The sequence below is a fragment of the Rhopalosiphum maidis genome, chromosome 3, assembly GCF_003676215.2.
Source record: "Rhopalosiphum maidis isolate BTI-1 chromosome 3, ASM367621v3, whole genome shotgun sequence".
Classification (NCBI taxonomy): Eukaryota; Metazoa; Arthropoda; class Insecta; order Hemiptera; family Aphididae; genus Rhopalosiphum; species Rhopalosiphum maidis.
Genome location: NC_040879.1, coordinates 27,837,019 through 27,856,995, shown reverse-complemented (window position 1 = coordinate 27,856,995; position 19,977 = coordinate 27,837,019). Strand labels below are relative to the sequence as shown.

General features: G+C 27.9%; 1 protein-coding gene across 1 annotated transcript; it reads left to right on the top strand.

The window, feature by feature from the left end:
- The first annotated feature begins 11,510 nt into the window (after positions 1 to 11,510).
- On the top strand, positions 11,511 to 19,646 carry LOC113557446. The gene is made up of 6 exons (XM_026962972.1): positions 11,511 to 11,789; positions 13,378 to 13,478; positions 13,568 to 13,671; positions 15,447 to 16,325; positions 18,675 to 18,909; positions 19,428 to 19,646. Exons 2-6 carry the CDS (start codon positions 13,419 to 13,421, stop codon positions 19,500 to 19,502), a joined length of 1,353 nt encoding a protein of 450 aa, XP_026818773.1. The 5' UTR covers positions 11,511 to 11,789; positions 13,378 to 13,418; the 3' UTR covers positions 19,503 to 19,646.
- Positions 19,647 to 19,977: the final 331 nt, after the last annotated feature.

The window sequence follows — 19,977 nt, the reverse complement described above, 5'->3', positions numbered from 1 at the left end:
AATAATATGGCAATATGCAGTAAAGAGGTTGGTTTTTTCTGAAAAATCGAAATCACTGTTGCTAACTATAAAATACTACTAAAATAATATACAATTTAATATCTATATAAGAGAAGGTTTTACTCATCAATGTTGTATTCGTCTTATTATTCATTACCTAATACACAAAACTATAAAGAAAATGGACAATTTAACATTCAGAAGAATCTGTTTTACTCTGTTATTGTTGTTTTTTGGTATTAGAGTAATAGAATGAAATGGCCATTACCACATTGAAGTATAAGAACATATTTATGAGGCGCCTTTCAAGGTTTTTTGTATATTTAAATTTTGAAAAATGTTATTAAGTGTTAACTTGTTTGCTATTTGAAAGTATAATGTATTCAAGTATACTTAAAAATTTCAGGATTCAGAATTTGAAAAAAAAAACATTAAAAGAAAATATGAGGTGAACATGATTGGTGAATCACTCTGTATTTAATTTATAAATAGCGAATAACATACAAAATGCGTATGTAGGTATAATATGTCGTCAAATATTATTATCTTGTAATTGCTTTTTGTTTTTTATTTTCGTATACGAACATTTTATAAAATGGGCATCTATAGATATCAAATCTAACATCTATTATTTCACATTTGTTTTGTTATGCGAGTGCGTGTCACTTATAATAATGTACATAGTACATGGTCTTGCGTCACAACTATAATATTATTATTATTATCGTCTTTATAGTAGACTCACCAGACTACTCGAACAACGCCGCAGCAAAACGGTACAAATAAAATATTAATATAATAAACATTGCAGCTGCTAAGCACAAGCCCGCATTCATCTTGCTTGCGGACACTTAAAACGAGCGCGTGTCTGAATTATTATTATAGTTTTTGACCGAATAAAAATATAATACGAACCTTGTTTAAAACGGCTCCTTTTTGTACGACGCCAATGATAAGCATAAATGAATAATATGATATGCACAATAATATTATTGTGTCATAATGGTTAGAACTGAAAATTTAAAACACAGAATTAATTATAATATTATATAATAATAAGTTAACTTTGAATTCAGCTTAATTAATTTTTTTTTGTTAAACAGACATTTAAATATGTTAACATAATATGTCTCTTCAGCTGTGTGATGACCGCATTTTAATTTTTAAAATACCTTTAATCCTTTCATTGCACTTACATAATATATGTGCATTACCTATTGTACAATAATGAATAAACGTGTCATTAAGACATACCAATGGTAGTTTAGTTTTTGATACATATTATGATATTTGTATAACAGGAAAAAAATCGAAATGTATTTAATTTTTTATTAATTAGATTTTATTACTGATGAGATGGATCATAAATTAGAACTATCGAATACAAAAAATAAAGTAAAATAGAATCCAGTTTATAAATAATTTTAATGAAATAACAAACCGTTTCAATCGATTATTACAAGTATTATGAAAAAATAAATTATATATAACCGCATTCATTATTAGGTAGGTACTCTAAAGGTTTACTGTTAACATTTTTCAAGTTCCTTAATACGGTCTGTTTAGATTACCAAAGCTGCTATGGGCAGTGGTGTAACTTCAAAATCTGAGTTGGGCACTGAAAATTTGAAAGTACTCTCATCTAGACATATATCCAAAAGATCTTAGGGTAATTATTTTATATACAATATGCATAATATAGTATTTTAAGTAAAATAGTTACAGGACTCAAGATTTAAAATATGTGTCCACGTTTGCTATTTGCTAAATACGCATAAACGCTTTCCAGTTTTTATCAAACACTCAACATTTACAGTAAATACTCTTAAGTCCCCACTACCCGGTACATATAATTTTTACGTTATTAGGTAATACATTATTCATATTTGTTATTGTTAAGTACATGTTTATAAAATTTAAATTAAATTAAATAATGTTTTGAAGCATTAAAATAAATTTAAAATAGTATGATTTATTAAGAGAGGAAAACATACTTTAGGCCCCCTAGCATCCGGCCCGTGTGCTACCGTACTTTCTAATCTCTCTTGAGTAACCACTGATAAATAATATAAATGCAATGCAATATTATTATTATATTATTATATTATTTAGTCTATGCTATTATATTCAATCTGAGTAACGTGGACATTTTTTTTTTTTAGGGGGGGGGGAATTCTATTTAGATAATATTAATTATTAAATTGTTTAAATAATTATAAACTTAAAACTGTATATCTTTAATTTAAACATATATTATCTTTAGTTCATAAAGCTGAATAATGGAAAAAAACTCCCCAATTGAATTTTTATTTATAAAAATAACAATTTAAAGTAAAAAACCGGGAAAGTCACCTTGCTAAACAGTAGATTTTTCCATATACCTAATTATATATATTACTAAATTATCGTCATTATGTTGATGGATATGTAAACTATGAGTTCAACGATAAGTATACTACAAACAATTCTGAAAGGAAATTATGTGTCAGCTTTTTTGTATTTCTAATTATATTTTATAATTTTTTTTACATAACTATTAGTAATAATATGGTATTTTGAATTATTTTTTAATAAAACATCACACATTTCATAAATATTATATTATGTATATTATAGTATATACATATATCATAATATATTATTGGTATATTAACTTATAAGTCATACTGACGCACCATGGAATAATAGGTTAATGGTATTAATAGTTTAAAAAGAGTCAAAATATTTTGAAAATTATTCCTTGTAAGTACGTAGCAAACAATATATACGTACTTATATGTATATCAGATAAATTTTATGATATTCTCTATTGTTATTCATTTATGTACAAGAACTTCAAGAAAAAAACAAAATTTATTTTTTCGACAACAAGTGATATTGAAACCTGATATATTTCCATTTTTATCTGAATATTTTTAAAAGAACTTTTTGTCTTCAACTTAACTTTTAATCTTTCAAAGTACCAACTAGATCCTATTATAATTTTTAATGGTTAACTATTAATTGGTATGTAGTTTTATTGCTTCAAAAAGTGATGACAGCAGATAGACACAAAATAAAAAATTAAAAAACACATAAAACCGGCACATAATACCAACACATCATTCATCGCTCCGTTTAAATCTAAACTAGTTGAACTGTCTGCGGGGAATTATCCTGCGTATATTAATAAATGTTATTGTATTACCAAATAATAGATAATTAATAAGTACCTACAAGTTTAATTTTGTAGGGTAGGGGATAGGATATGAATTATTTGTCATAAAACGTCATATTTTACGAAATATTGTTTGTTACATTTGCCCTTTGGTGTAAGTTCAAACTGCTTTTAGACATAGAAACATTATGTAGTTATGTTTATATTTATAAAATATACTCGAGTAAGTAAGTGTCTAAGTTAAATACTATTATATTATTATAATGCAATATACGTTTATATATTGCACTAGTGCACTACAATATACTAACTTATAGATGTCACCCTCGCCATACTTATTATAAAAATATTTATAATAAGACTATATATAAAAATGTTTTGTTCAATAATTATCGTCTAAAAAAAGTTAGGATATTTATAAGTTGACGAAGATGGACTTATTAGGAACATATTCTGCGAATGTATATTTTATTTTTTTAGACATAATATAAACTTACATGAACTGTGATAATTTTTTGTCATCTGAGGTAAAACCTATATACAGACATACAGTGACCACCAGTATTTAAGATTTGAGTAAATATATTAGAAGGAACTTAATGAATATTGAAGTCGAATAACAAGCCGAACCAATTAACATTATCAGTTCTCACCACTATATAGGTATATTTATTTTATAATTTTCTAAACCGTTCTACCGCCACCAGCTATATGAAATACCAACATAGTCAAATAAACGCCACGAGATCCTTTTATCCCTATAATATTTAAAATGATATTTATAGTTAACTGGAGCTTTATGATTACTAAATTGTTTTAAGAAGAACAGTAAGAGATAATAATTATTTACATCTCACAGTAAATTATAAACTTCTATGATCACATTAGGTCGTCATGATAGATAATAATAATAATACAAATATATTATACATTGTGAATTAGTGCATACCTATGCATATTGTACTTATAGAATAAATTATAAATAAATATACAACGGCGGGCACTACGGCCAACAAAAAAAAAAAAGAGAAGAAAAGCATTTTAAAATTAACCAAATTATTCATGGTTAATGATTTATCATTTATGAATTCAAGATAAAATCATAATCATCAACCAATATGTATATTGTTATTGCATAGCAAAGTTCAATGCGTTCAAATTTAGGAATACATAATGACTACATTGCAAAAAAAAAACAAAATGTAAATAAGCGTCTAAACAACGAATCATAAATATCGACTGAAGTATGAAACATAAGGTGCCTACGTCGTACGTACATCGAGTACAGTGTACTTAATATAGGACATAGGTTATATAAAGCGCTGCATTGTAGTTGCACGAACGAGTAGAGAAATAATTAATCAATTTAATGTCGATTAGATTATAATATTAATATTCCTAATATTATAGTATTACTTATAAGTATATTAAATTATAATTTTCTTGCCAATTTAAGCACATTGGATACCACCGTAAGAATATTAGAATATCTACTACCTAATATTTAATCATAGCTGATTAGTGGTTAGGAATCGGTTTAGTTATAAATACGTTTAACTGTACAAATTACCGATTCTAATTTAGTACCTATCTAGCTATTATAATTATAATTTAAGAGGACACCATCACATGTAAAGCGAAACGTATTCAATGCCCGTAGTAATTGAACTACTTTTACCACACACTTTACACTTGAATATAAACACTGATTTATAATATCCTCTCCTACGTTCTGACTGAAATTGCACATCGATAAAAGTACATCCAAACGCTGAATCGTGAACGGTGGTTTTAATTTGCTCGAATAAGTGAGATATGTCCACTTTTCTTTTGCCTTCTGGAGCTCAGTAAAGTAATTACATGATAATAATATATGTATTTTATTGTGATAAAAAATAATGTTGTATAATTTTGAATCGCGGACATTTCCCCTCGACTGGTTTCGGTGTAGTAAGATATTTTACTTGACGGTGCTGGCCGCTTGTGCTCGGCATTCATTTTTTAATAAATAATTAATCAAATGTGAACACATTTTAGAGGTACCTATTTCAAGTGGTAAAACAGTTTTAAACAATACACTCTGATGACCGATTGAAACTAAACTGATTAGGTACTGAAATCTAAATAAGCCATAAGATGTAATTTGATAATGGTCAATTATTGTTCGCGAACCCCGCATGATAATTACAGGTCCGAAACCAAAATAATTATAATTATTATACGAGATTACGACCCAATACGAAATCATGGAAGCCGACGTTATCGCAACTATATTCCAACAGTTTCTATTTCGTATCCAGTTTACGGGCTAAAGAATTATAAGTTTACTTTGAAAACCCTTCTAAGTATTTCAAATGCTACGAAGTCAATAATGATCGCAGACTAATAAAAAATATACTGTTAGAAAGGTTATATATTTTGCTATGTTATGTTGGAAATCAATTCCCGAAAATTGTATTAACAACCGAGCATTATGGCGTAACAAAAGATCTTTTTGTAAATACTAATTTACTTATATGTATTATGTATTTAAGAAAATAAATTACAATTTCAAGTATCTGATTCCAACAAAACATGGTAAAAAATATCACCTTTCAAATAGTGTATTACTTATGGGTATACGACCATTACTGACTTCGTAGCATTTGAAATACGAATGCACTATTTCTGATGCAAAAAGGCGTTCGTAGTGTCCTCTTATCGTATTAATTTTTTTACTATGTCTCGTTATTGCGCTAAATTCGAGACATAAAAATGTTTTTTATATTTGCAGTTCAAACACATAGTATATTTAACATGCCGTTTAAATCAATCAACTTGTTGAAAAATATATTTGTAAAAAAATAAGAAACCTTTTTGTTATTATACAAATACAATGTTAATGACTAAATTAATGATTATATTATTTTAAATAAATACTCAATAAATCGTAATAAAAAAACTTATATTATAATAATTAAGACTATATATAGTTTAAAATGAATAATTAAAAATATGTATTAAATTATTAAAATGACATCTTATCGGATTTTAAGGAGTTAGATATAGGCAATTTTAAAATATTTTTGAAAAAACTTAAAAATAAATATTTAAATTCCAATTGAAAAATGAAAATAAGTGGCAAGAAGTCCCAAGCACACATATTAAAAAATATATAAAGGAAAGTCAACAATATTTCCGAGGAAATCACTTTTAGGTCTTACATTTTTGCTACGTTTATATATTTTGTAACATATAATTTTCCCAATATTATTATTTATTAGTATATTTTTTTCTCCTTTTTATTTAAATAATATTTATAAAAAACATAAAAATATACAGCATAAAAACTATAAAGATGCTATAACATAGCACCGATTCCGTTAACTATCAATTTTTAACTGTAATCATTCTCATTAGGTAGTCCTTAACGTTTAGATTTAAAAATAAATTCCAATTGTATATAGTTATTATTTAAATAAACATTAATACATTATTATGTACATACTACACAATAATACAATATTACATTATTACTCCAAAATTATATTATTTAAATAAAGGTAATATTTTAATTATGAGATTATTCCTCGATCTATAATTTTTTAAGGAATTTCTTTTAATTATATTAAATCGCTCAATTTTCTTTTTAGTTGATTTGAAAAAAATATGATCTATATAAATATAATTACATTATACCGGATGATATTACTAGTGTAAACACTCATTAATCATTTTTTTAAACATGCATTTTTAATTTCTTATTCCAAGGCAGAATAATTTTTGGAACCTATATAAACATAATATATGTATATTAAATAACATTTCCTGACTCGGCTGACTCATTAATTTATCATCATCTAGTCGGAACTGCTGAAATTATAAGTATGAAATTCGGTCCATAGTTTCGTAGTTTCGCTATATGTTGTAGAGACTCTCTAAGAAATGATTTTTAAAAACTCCTAAAGGGGCCAAAAAGAGTAAAAGGGGTAAAAATGTAAAATGTTCAAATTTTTTTTTTAATTTTAGCGTACACCTTTTATTGTAATACAATAAATAATAAAATATATTTTATACTTGTTTAAGAAAGGTTAAATCCATAGAATTTAATAACTGGTCACAGACAACGCCGTGAAAGATTAGCTGGACTTTGATATTTAAAAAATAAATTTTTGATGAGTAATTATGAGTTTTTTTCTTGAACTGAGTGGAGTAATGCAGGAATTTTCGTAGAATGGTCGTTCACTACTTCGCTCAAATACACTTTTAATTCCTATAATTATTAATAAACTACTTGTTCGAAATTTAATTTGTTTAGATTGAAATACTCCAAAACATATTCTGCTTCGTAATATGAAATTAAGAATACAAGTTATCATTTAAAAGAATAAAAATAACGGCTTAAAATTATGTACAAGAAATATTTTTAAAAACGTTTATAGTGTTTTCTGAAATAATAAGTGCACGTCTTATGTCTTGCATTGAATGGATCACCCATCATATTATACTATTAATAGCTTTAATAATGCAAATTTAAAACGTTTAGTGAAATTACGATTTCGAAAAAAATTGCGATCTGTTATATTTGAGAATTTTATGTATCTATTTCTCCATACTTAACTAGTCTATCTAGTTGACAATTTTTTTGGTATAAGAATAGTAATTTTATCTCGAGTTACCTAAATTTATGATTTCAAATTGATGAAATCTATGAAATCCCTGCATAGTATAATATACAGCCACAATTACCGCAGTGTATGTGAGTTTGTCAGTGTACGTTGTACAACCCGTTAGGGCATAAGAACTCGCTGCACAAAAAAGCAAAAATTGCGAATATTAGTATTTTTTGTACGATGGTCTTTCCACATGGAGTTTTTAATATTACACATGTAATTGATAATTTTCTTAATAATAATTTTTTTATTATACTATATAATATTATACTGAACTCAGATCTCAGTATTTTTAAAATAAACTAGTTATTATTAGTTAGCTAAAATTTAATTATTTAAAGTTTAAACACTAGTCATTGTAATGTACGGTGGTATAAAGATATTTCTTGACAAATAAATAAATAATAATGTTTATATTTTTACAAAATATAAACTTCATTCATTTAATAAATGTTTTTATAATAATATCATTATTAGGGAACGGATTTTATTGTAATAAAAATATCAATATATGTATCAATTATTCTTAAAATATGGAAAAAAATCCAAAATATGTATTATGTAAATTGAAAATTACAAAAAAATAATTATATTATAATATTATATAATTATAACTATAAATATTAAATAAAAGTAATACAAATGATGTAGGTATATAAAATTATGAATATTATTTCGGAACAAAGTAATGAGAAACAACATATTGTTGTAGGTTTGCAAATAAAAAATTACGACGGTTTGGTCGTAGAATACTTTTGTACTGGCTAAAAGACCGTTTCACATCAACAGATGTGATAAGTGTATAATTCTTAATCACTAAATCAGAAGGGGTGTATCCAATTTCCAGAGATCCTTGTTGAATTTTTCCTATTAAAATATTTCTGTCAAAAATTACATATCTTGTTGTTTTAGACGAAGCAAATGATGTTAAATGTCAACGAAAATCAATGAAAAAATCAAAAATTACTATAATATGTACAAAATATGTACTTATTTACCAAATATGTAAAAATATATAAAATAAGTTTTGGTTTATTTCAATTAGAATGGTATAAATTGTACACATTTTTTATCAAATTTAAAACATCTCATTTCAATAAAAATATGAATTTAATTATTATTATTTTAATTTAATTATAATTAATAATTATATATCTTTAAACAGTCAAAAATACATATGAATAATGTTTACCTAACGAGATGGTTTCGTAGCTTAAAATGTATACGTCAATGTTTATTACAGAACAATATAGAATATATAATATCTACATTCTACATCTGTTATAGTAGTTATATATACTTATACTTATAACGTAGGTACCTATTGCAATTTCCTCTTCGTTAAACTCTTAAATAAAATCAATTTTTTTATTCATATAATATTACATGCATTTCTGATCTTTCTAGTCTTAGAAAAATATTGTACACCTAATTACTATTTACCATCCACCCTAACAGTTTTGATGGAATAACGGCTCATTGATGAAAACATTGTAAACACGCCATTGTCCACTGGATTGGTCCAGCCGTTACCCATATTATGTAAATGCGCGTCCCAAAACTCGAGGAAAAAAATGTTCGATGAACAATATTTGTATACACTAAACTTCGGTGGCATATACCTAAAAAAACTGAGATCTATTGTTGACAGTCGTAATATTACAGCTTTTGCCTTTCAAAATAATATTACATGTGTCCCGTGTATCGGGGCGAGTGAAGCAAAACATGTGCTAACACACCCGGTCGCTGTTACCAGCCATAGTCATCCGGCAAGTACCTACCAAACTTTTTTTTACACGTAATACGCGTTGTTAGTATTATACTATATACCTTTTTTATTACTATGGAGATCGTGTCTGGGTGGGCCAACTAAACAATAATATAATGCTCGGTCGTTTTAGGGTCGGTCTCGGTATAGATTCCACCATTTCCATCCCCGCAGACGCCATCACTGTTTACAATACTTAATAAATAATACTATACCATATTATATATTATAAGTTCAGTTTCAGACAATGGTTAATGTTTACATTATCGTAAATTATAATGCGTTTACAAAAAATAAACACAGACGAGTAAAAACATATTACACATTTACACATTTGACATTTACACAGTATTGTTGGATTTTAAACGAATAAACGACGATAATTTTTATCTTATATGATATTTTAAATATTGTCGAAAATTTGGGGAGGGGGAGATGTTTGCTCAGTCCAACAGTCCCCTTAAAATTCTTTCAAGTATTAAAATAATAATTTTTTCCCTCTTAATCTTTATGAATTAAATCCATAAAAAGTACTTGGAATACAATATTTACTTGGTAAATATTATATTTTATTTGTGTTTTGTTACAAAAATTTTTCATTTTCTACTTATGTGAATAACATCAGTTTGGTATTTCGTAATATTTTCATATATTTATCGTAATAATACAAATTGACGACCAGCATTGGCTTTCAATATTAGGTAGAGTACCGCATCGAAAATTGAATTGGCTCTCTATATAATTTTCAACAAGTGGTTCTCAAAACATAAAAGTTGAAAAAGTACGCGACTTTAGTATTTTTAGAGACACAGTACCGGATAACTGCTTGAAATTATCTAATCGTTAATCCGATATCGCATTAAACGGTCACAACTATCTTCGTATTTATACAACTTAACTACATATATATAAGAGATTTCACTAATATCATTAAACGCAGTGCTCGCAGTTCATCACAATCCGTCGCAGTTTATTACAATTTGTCGCAATTCATACGTACATAGATAAATATAAAATTAATTCGGTCGAAAAAATGAGTATCTAATGAAAAGTGAGAATTCATTTTAATAGTAAATAAGTTTAAATTTAGCTTTTTAAATTTAAGCATTTAAACGATTCAAATATACTAAACGAAGCTACAAAGCTTATTTGAGAATTTGTAACAACGAAAATTACTATAAAATGTAATACCTATACTAATATTTGCATATTAAATTATTTTAATATTTTACCAAATCAATAGCTTCGTAAAAACTAGACGTTCATACAAAAAATAATATACCTTACACTTTTATTGAAAAAAAACATTTGCAAAATGAGTATTCATGTCGTTATTCAAGTCTTATAAATTATATTTATTAATCATTAATACAATAGTACTATATATAATACGATGACATACACATTATCATTACACAGTACGCTTTTATTCGTGCCGCATATAATGTTATGTTACGAAAACTTCTATAGAATTGCCTTCATTTTCCTCTCCTACCCATAGAGTGATGGATATTTCATATAATTGTAACAAGTTGTAAGGAATAATAAGACAAGTAAACACATACGACATACGCTTCATAATTTATAATAATTCGTACATTAAATTTTAATAATTTATTAATATTTTAATAAATTTAAAGTGCTTTTTACACGAAAGAAATGCGTACTTAGAATGCACTGTCGTAGGTATCAACAAAACGATGAACTTTGCATTGAAGTCTGTGTTTTGATCAATTAACAGTCCGCCGTCGTCGGCGGTGCGTTATCGATCAGCAAATTATTTAATCTACTGACTGTGCGTCCGATTGTCGGTCGTCATAATTTATTTTACAAAACTTATATTTAGCACCTACACGCATATCGCACACGATAACGATAATTCAATGTATATCATATACGGGCCGATAGTCAATAAACGATTATTATACTGATTGGTCACTACATACAAGTCGATCGGCGTTATTTATTTTTTCGGCATTTCGGTCGCTTAACCTACAACAGTGTAATCGCAGATTATACCGAAATTATTATAGATACACCGACACGTATACGTATATGTGCTGGTTCGCTCGGCTTTGAAATTGTACTTACATCACGTGCGCGTAGATTCTTGACGGTGTTTATCCACTCTTAAAAACGATCTGTCAAAAGTGCAACACACGCCGACGGAGATAGATCCTGCCGTTGCGCGGTTATAGCTGCAATAAACGAGGTGAGTACCTACGAACAAGAATGATCCATCTATTTGATATCTTAAGAAGACGCCGAAACCGCACGTGTTGTCTCCGTTGTCTTACAAACGTACAACCTATTATGTGTTGTTTTAGTTTTAACATTGGAGTGAATTATCAAATTTAAGGGTAACAATAATATTTAGAGCATTTCATATACATTTATTGATAGGTACTTATTTTAATTTTCAAATACAAAGCGTGTTAAAAGTACACGAGTACAATATAAAATCTTGTAAAATGTTTCAATTTTAAAATTTAATTAAAACATAAATAAAAGCTCATGAAGTGCCTAATTAATCCGATAACATCTATAAGTTTGATAATATTTCAATTCGCTCTAATGGTATAAAGTTAACAGTAGCCAACACTGTTGACTCAACACTCAACAGTACACAATTTGTTGTAGGTAAGTTGTTTGTAAGACGACGGTCGACGATATCGCATGTAAGCCTTCCGGGAACATTTTTTTTGTAATTTAGAACAATACTTTGTGTGTGATATTACTGAAGTGTAATATATATATATATATATTTAAGTAGGTACATTATAAAGTATATTATGTATTAATTTAATTAAAAATTCAGCCTAAATTCTAATCGAAAGAATAAATAAAATTAAAATATTGCTTGTAAATTATTTTGATTATAGGTATGTACTGTAATAGTGTAATCTATACACCGAAATATTATATTATATTTCATTGAAAAAAATTATGATACAATTTTATGGTTTTTTTTTTAAACGTTTATGTATAAAATATATTAAGCCAATTAAACAATTTGTTTAAGAAACATTTCAACCTTATTTTCCGATAGTGTGATATGACAGATTTTTAATTTTAGTATAAATACGTATATTTTAGTATATGACCGAGTTTTGGCTTCTGAAGTGAAGACACTCGGAAGACAGGTTTCCTGTGTTGCACAACATAACTACTAATTATCTCCTAACTATTATTAAGCGAAACAGAAGTATCTCATACTAAAAAAAAAAAAATAAACGACTTACTTTTCATCTAAACTGTCATTTTTCATTTACTTTTAAATAAAATATCAAATGCATTTATAATACATTTCTCATTTAATTTAAAAAAAAAAGGCAAAATCACTGATTATATATTAAATTGAAACTATATATACATGACTAGGCATATAGCCTTTTCGCTGCTTTAATTCTAATAAACCATAAAATCTATATTTTTCGTGTTTATATTTTTAATATAATATGAAAAATAAAAAATGGATCATTTGAATCAGCGTATAAGGTGGATTTATGCATATTGCTAACCCATCTTGTAAATTGACTCTGCAAAAACAAACTTACTTATGCATTTAAATCATATACCTATATACTTATTAGTTATTGGTAATTAGCTATTCATAATAAATAAGCTATTATTATACGTTATACGATTTCAACGCATCATGAGAACACGATACATGGTGTAAAATAACACTAGAATTTTTGTGTGCACGTACTTACTATGGTTGCATTGTTATATTTTGAACATTTTGTCATAAATTAAAAAAAAAAAAATGTATTTTATTCATAAATTATATTTTACAGTCGAGAACGTGCTGTAATTTAAAATCGTGAACACGTCCAAGATGTCCAAACAACTGTGTCCCATTGTATTCGGGCCAATCGATGCCAATTCAATTCATACCGTAAGATACGACGATAGATTCGGAAGAAATCAATAGTCTTATTTTATATTTGTATCTATGATCGTTTATATAGAAGGATTTTTGTTTAGACCAACAACAAGAGGAAGAAATTGAGTTTGTCGAAGGAACTGTTAAGAGAAATCACGCAATTCAAACGTATGCTCATCACAAGGAAGGAAAATTACGAAATCAAGTAAACATCGATCGAAAATAATATTACATTATTTGGCTTCTTTAAAATAATATTAATCGAACTAGAGATATGTCGCTGCACGTATGTCATCGCCCACAGTTTTTTTTGTCTAGCTTAGGATTTAATGGATTTATATAAATTAATAATTACCCAATTACCTAAACAAATATTACTATTCTATACGATATACACATTATTTTCGTATTAATCTATAGTTTAAAATGTAAATTATTTAAATTAGTCTGAAAGCTGCGATTAGTTTAAAATAAATATCATTTGGGGGAGCTGTATTTTGGAATTTAAAATTTGAATGTCAAAAAATGTATATTAATTTGCACATCCACTCAGCACTATTTTCAAACAACTACTTACTCTTAAACAATTTTTTTTTACAAGGAAAAACGTGTTATTTATGTATTTAAGTATGGTATGCTTTATAGTTAACTAAACTATTATATTATTATTTTAATTATAAAATAACATTTCCTTTCCCCAATTTGTAGATATTTTATTATTTTGTTCATAGTAAAATTATAGTGATATTATAAAAAGAGGGAAAGTAGATATAATCACTCTCCCGTATAGAAGGTGTCGAGTGTACCTCGTCCTTTAGAAAGTCACTTAGTCGCTGTAATATACGAGTAGGTATATATTAATATTAAATTTGAATAATGATAAATTGATAAATCAATAATAATATGCATAACGATTTTGAGCGAAGACGGTCTAATGCCGGTCTATATTGCTATTACAGTATTTTATTTTACTATTAGTAATACAGTAGGGTGAATAATTTTTTCCAAAGACATTAAATTTAAAAATGTAATTTTGTATATAAATATAATATATGATATACGTTCAAAATTTCAAGTCACTACGAATAATATTTTTTAACAAAAATATTACTAAAATTGTTTTTTTTTTTTTGGTTAAATATCGAATTTAGTCTAAATGTGAACTTAAAACGTCTATAAAAAAAAGTATCAATTACTTATGAGAAACCTTATATTATTTTTTTAAGATTTTTGACCTAGTAAAAATTATTGGATTATATATAGTCATATAGGAAATGTTAATTTAAACATATTTTGGTGAAAATTTCTATTTTTTCTTAGTTATTTTAAAAAGAACTAGGAACTTTTTACTTTTGATTCACCAAGTTTCTAGACTTCTAGTTAGATCAAATGTACTACTAGAAACAACTTAGGACTCCCAAAGTTGAACATTTTACCATTTTTATTGTCCTAAAAAAGGTGATGACAAACAAATAAATAAAATAAAAATATACATCATTGTAAAATCAATACATTCATATCGCTCTGCTCAGAATCTCTACAAAAACGAATATTTATTAAATTTTTAATATTATTAAAGTAGTAAATAGATTTGTTAATCTTGGATACCAAAAAGGTGGATCGTCTTCATTCAAAATCGTTTTTATCGGATTTATCGCTGAATTAAAATTTAACATAACCATTACAGTGACGCGTTCATTATTTAACGTCGAGATAAACTCGATAGTTATCGTACAGCAGCGCAGTTAAACATAAATATTCGATTTCATCTTTTTAAATTGCAGTTATATGAAATTATTTTATAGGAATTAAAATAGTTTTCAAAGATTGGAGTTCAATTAAGATATTAACTTTTTTAAACCAAGTGCAATTCGAATATTACTTTTTTCTGTCTCGAGCACATCGTATTTGACGTATTATAATCACGTAATTATAAGTGCGATTCGACACGACCATTGAGTTGGTTTCCGTGTTTTTCAGTTTTCTCGATCCCGTCAACGGCGAACAGCTGAAACTCATGTGCACCGACACCGTGTGCACCGGACGGGTGTTGCACTCGGGCGTGCGGACGCTGCAAAAAGCCATCGCCCGGGAACGGTCGCACCGATGGGAATACGTGGACGGCTTGACGCGTTACACGCGCGAGCTGGACCAGCTGGACGGAGCTAAGGGGGAACTGTTGGACGGCCTGGAGCGGATGCGGGCCGGCGTGGACGACACCGTGAACGCGCTCCGCGTGGACGTGGAACGGGCCCACGACGAGTACGAGGAGCGCAAGAGGCGGTTCTTCCGGTTCTCCGATAGCGCGGAAGGCGTCGGGCCACAAGAGCCGGCCGCCAAGGTCGCGGACGATCGGTTTCGGTCGTTGTGCGAGGGCACGGCCATCGGCGCCGTCTCGCTACCCGGCCGCAGTGGCTGCAGCTGGCCGGACGACATCGACGACGAGGACGACGACGACGCCGCCCTAACGGTCTTTCGGCGGCTCCGGAGGGACGCCGTGGCCCGCGGCGGCGACGCCTGTCGTACGCGAACTGACGAACTGCTGACGCTCTGGCGCGCCGTCAAGTCCGTGTCCGAGTACAACCGGACGCTGGAGACGGCGGCGCGTGCGCTCGAAGAACAGACGGAAACGCTGCAGACCAACCTGTGCGACGCGGTGGCCGCGTGCACGGCGCTGGACGCGGACCAGTCGGTCAACAAGTGCCGGTCGGTGGTGCTGGACGACTTCTGCGCGGTCGCCGAACAGATCACGGCGCAGCAGATTAGGAACTTGGAGTTCGGCCGCATGTTGGCCGTTGACGAACGGCAAATCGGCGAGGAACTGCACAAGATCGGACAGCTGAAGGCCAAGATTTCCAAGTAGGCACTTGCTCGTAATTCATTGTTCTTAAGAGTGGCGTATCCGCGGTGCCCGACCGATTCAGTAAAATCGTATTATCCGGGTATGATTTTATTGAAACGATTTAGGCATTTTTTCGCTTACTCTGGGGTGGAAATAAATGGGGCTAATATTTGCAAAAAATAAATACGTTGGCGCATAAGTTACATAGTCTTGTCTAATAAAATTTTCAAATCATGTCCGGAAAATTTAAATAAGTACAGAAAAGTATTAAGAGTAAGTAAAAACATTTGATTTATTCTTTAAAAATCACCAAAACCGAAAAATATATACAAAACTTATAATTTGATGTTCTTTGTACGATACAAGGTTATATTATTATTGTTTCATCGATTTATTCGACTTCATAAGAAAAATTGCCCGATTGTTGATGTTAATATTTTGTATCGAGGAACACGTATTGATTTGATCAGAAAAAAAATCAGAATTTTTTCAAGTCACTCAGGTATTATCGGTACTATAGTTGAAAAAAAAAAATTAAACGAGATAAAATGGTTGGAAAAAATTAAAAAATAAAAAAAACATCTAGAAACAGAAACTTTAACGTGAAACCAGTTTTTGACAAAATTGATATCTTAGTATTGATATTATTTAAAAACGTATAACCATAAAAACTTGAAATTTTCACAAAATATTTAAATTATAATTTTTTTATACATTGTATAATTTTCAAAATGTTTTGACTCTTTTCGTAAATTTTTAAATGTTAACTTAAAATCATTTGTGCAATTACATGCAATGTTTTAGTAATATCATGTAGGCTGATTGCCCGACCAGTGGTCGGGAACATTTTCGTAGGAAAAAGCAATTTTTTCAAAAAATACAAAACCATGATGTCCAGGAAGCCACGGGTTTTTTTTTTTTTAGTTGTAGTTGTTAGTATAGATTATAGAATATTAGAATAAAGATAGTATTATTATTTCATCGAGAGATTGGTAGGCATTAAAAACATAATAATACGTCTTAAATTTAGAAAATACAGAAAAACCTTATTTAATTAATTCATTATTATTATTATTGTTGTTTATACAAATATAGTATTATTTAATTCAAAAATATTATCACTATAAACACTATATAACTTATATTTAATGGGTCTCGATTTTTAATCACAGACCTTCGACAACTATATTAATAATGATGTACAAAAATGATAATTTCTTTATTACTTTAATATTACATACCTTAGTGAATGAATTTGTTTTTTTTACTTACATTTCATAAATATAAATTAAAGTAATTGTGTTAAGTAATTAACAGATGAATTTGTTTGACTCGATTTTAATGCAATGATTTGGGATATATTTGTTTATTTCATTCAGTAATTAGTAAGTACTCAATAAAAAATAAAAGATTTTTTTCTTATTTTACAAATTTCAACTATTGAAATTGTAATACATTTTTTCCTTAGACAATACTAGTAGGTTAATCCATAATAAAAAGACCAAAGATGTTATTTGTTCAAACTTAATTAATTCAATTATTATAAATCGACAAACAATTCACAGTTTAACATATCTGTAGTGTTGCATCTAATCAAACTACACACAACACACAAGTACCTATTAGCATTAGACTATGTATAGTAATAAATATATGTTAATATAGGTACTAATAAAATGGGTGTATAAATTAGTCTATCATAATCTCAATTAAGTTAAATCTAATTAAAACAAATAATAAAAAAAATAAATAATAAATTATGCATTAGCATAATAAATAATAATTATAGTGCTTATTAATTTATAAATGCAAATTTTGGCTGTCATTCAATTTTTTCATTTATTTTTATCATAATTAATTTATCCTTTACAGCAAAATAGCTATTTTTCTTAACTTTAGTACCTATGCTTCGTTGTCTTGAATATGTTATTTCACATTGGACTTATTTTTAAATTAATACAATAAATTATTTGAGCAATGGAAAAAAATTTTCCATCAAATGATTTGCAACAGTAAGTAGTTTATTGTGAAGTAGATGAAAATTTTTTCAATAGAAAATCAATTAATAGATATAAATAATATTAATTATTTGTACATAGTATGGAAATTAATTATATATTTTCCAATCAAATGTATAATAAAAAAATTACATTATTTCTTTTTCAAGCTACGTCTTAAGCGACATCGGTCCATAATCTCAATCGGTTATTGGATCAAATCTCTTTTAACAAAATTATGAATTTATATTATTTTAAACTCTCTAAAATAAATTGAAAAGTATAATGTAAATACCTTGCATCTGCTCAAATGTTTTACAATATTAGGTATATATAAAAAGGTATTAAATGTTAGAAATTTTGTTTTAGGAAAAAAGAGAAAAAACAAAGGCTTCTCCAGCAAACAGACAGTGTGAAAAGTCAACTGGAAGCATACAAAAATCGTTACGAAGATTTAAAGAGGAAAAGAGCTTTTCTTGACGACAATTTAAACGCTATGAAACGTTCGCCAAGCAAATTAGCAAATCAATTTGAACAACAAGGTTTCAGTCAAAGAGTGAAACATTTGGAACTACTCAAACACCAATACAACCAATTGACTAATGTAAATTCGTTATATATTTGATAATTTTTTTCCCATATAATATTATTGTAGCTAATGACATGCATTGTTTTTTGATATCCAAAAGTAGAAAATGTTGACTAATGGTGACTAACAAACCATTCATTGTAATGTTGTATTAATATATTTTATTTTTTAATTCAAATTTATTGTCAAAAAGCTTTATATAGCCTACCTATAAATTTATTTATTGCACAACAATGTCAACTCTCATAAGTTAATATTTATACAAAAGGACTTTTGTCATTTATCACACCATTAGATAACTAATAACTAAATATTTTGCTAAATTATACTAACTAATATTATTATAATTTATAATCAATTATAGATTGATATTGAAAACTGTTTTTTTCCTCAATTCTTAAGCTCATGTGTTAAAACGACAACTGTTCTAATCTCCCACACATATAATAAATATTAATTTGTTTATACAATAATGCAGTTGTAATTATAACATTAATATAATATATTACTAATGCGTTGACATGATTTTTCAGAAAAGAGAAGCATTAAAATTGAAAATTCAAAGTCAACAACAGGTGGTCAAGACACCTCGTCGAATAAATGAATAAATACATTTTACGATCCTTAGTATCACAGCATTTATCAGTTCGTTTGGTTAATGTACTGATTTCAAAAATATTCTTTTAAGTTTAGGCATCTCAAAAGCTTTATTTTCTTCTAAAACTAGGCTAAAAATTTAATTAGAATTTTTACACTTTAACTTAATATAATTTTACCTTTTATTTTTTATTTTAACTATAACATTCTATTTAATTTACTGTCCAAAATGATAATTTTACTTTTATTTTTAAATTAATTAACTTTAGATTATAATATGAGCATAATGGTTTTATAAAAGAATTATACATCGGTTGAAGCAAAAATGTTTATTTTAAGTTTATCCAGATAATAATACTATTACATAAACATAAACGTTTGCTTTTTGTTCCATTGTCCATAAACTATTGTTATTATCATGATTATTTTATAATTATTATTATTAATATATATATATTATGCGCAAGCACATAACATATGCTACAT

Bases quoted from the DNA above. Each gene is read 5' to 3' on its own strand.
- LOC113557446 (XM_026962972.1), top strand. From the start codon at position 13,419: ATGTCCAAACAACTGTGTCCCATTGTATTCGGGCCAATCGATGCCAAT. The intron at 16,326-18,674 runs GTAGGCACTTGC...ATTTTGTTTTAG, and splicing joins CTGAAGGCCAAGATTTCCAA to GAAAAAAGAGAAAAAACAAA. The intron at 18,910-19,427 runs GTAAATTCGTTA...ATGATTTTTCAG, and splicing joins AATACAACCAATTGACTAAT to AAAAGAGAAGCATTAAAATT.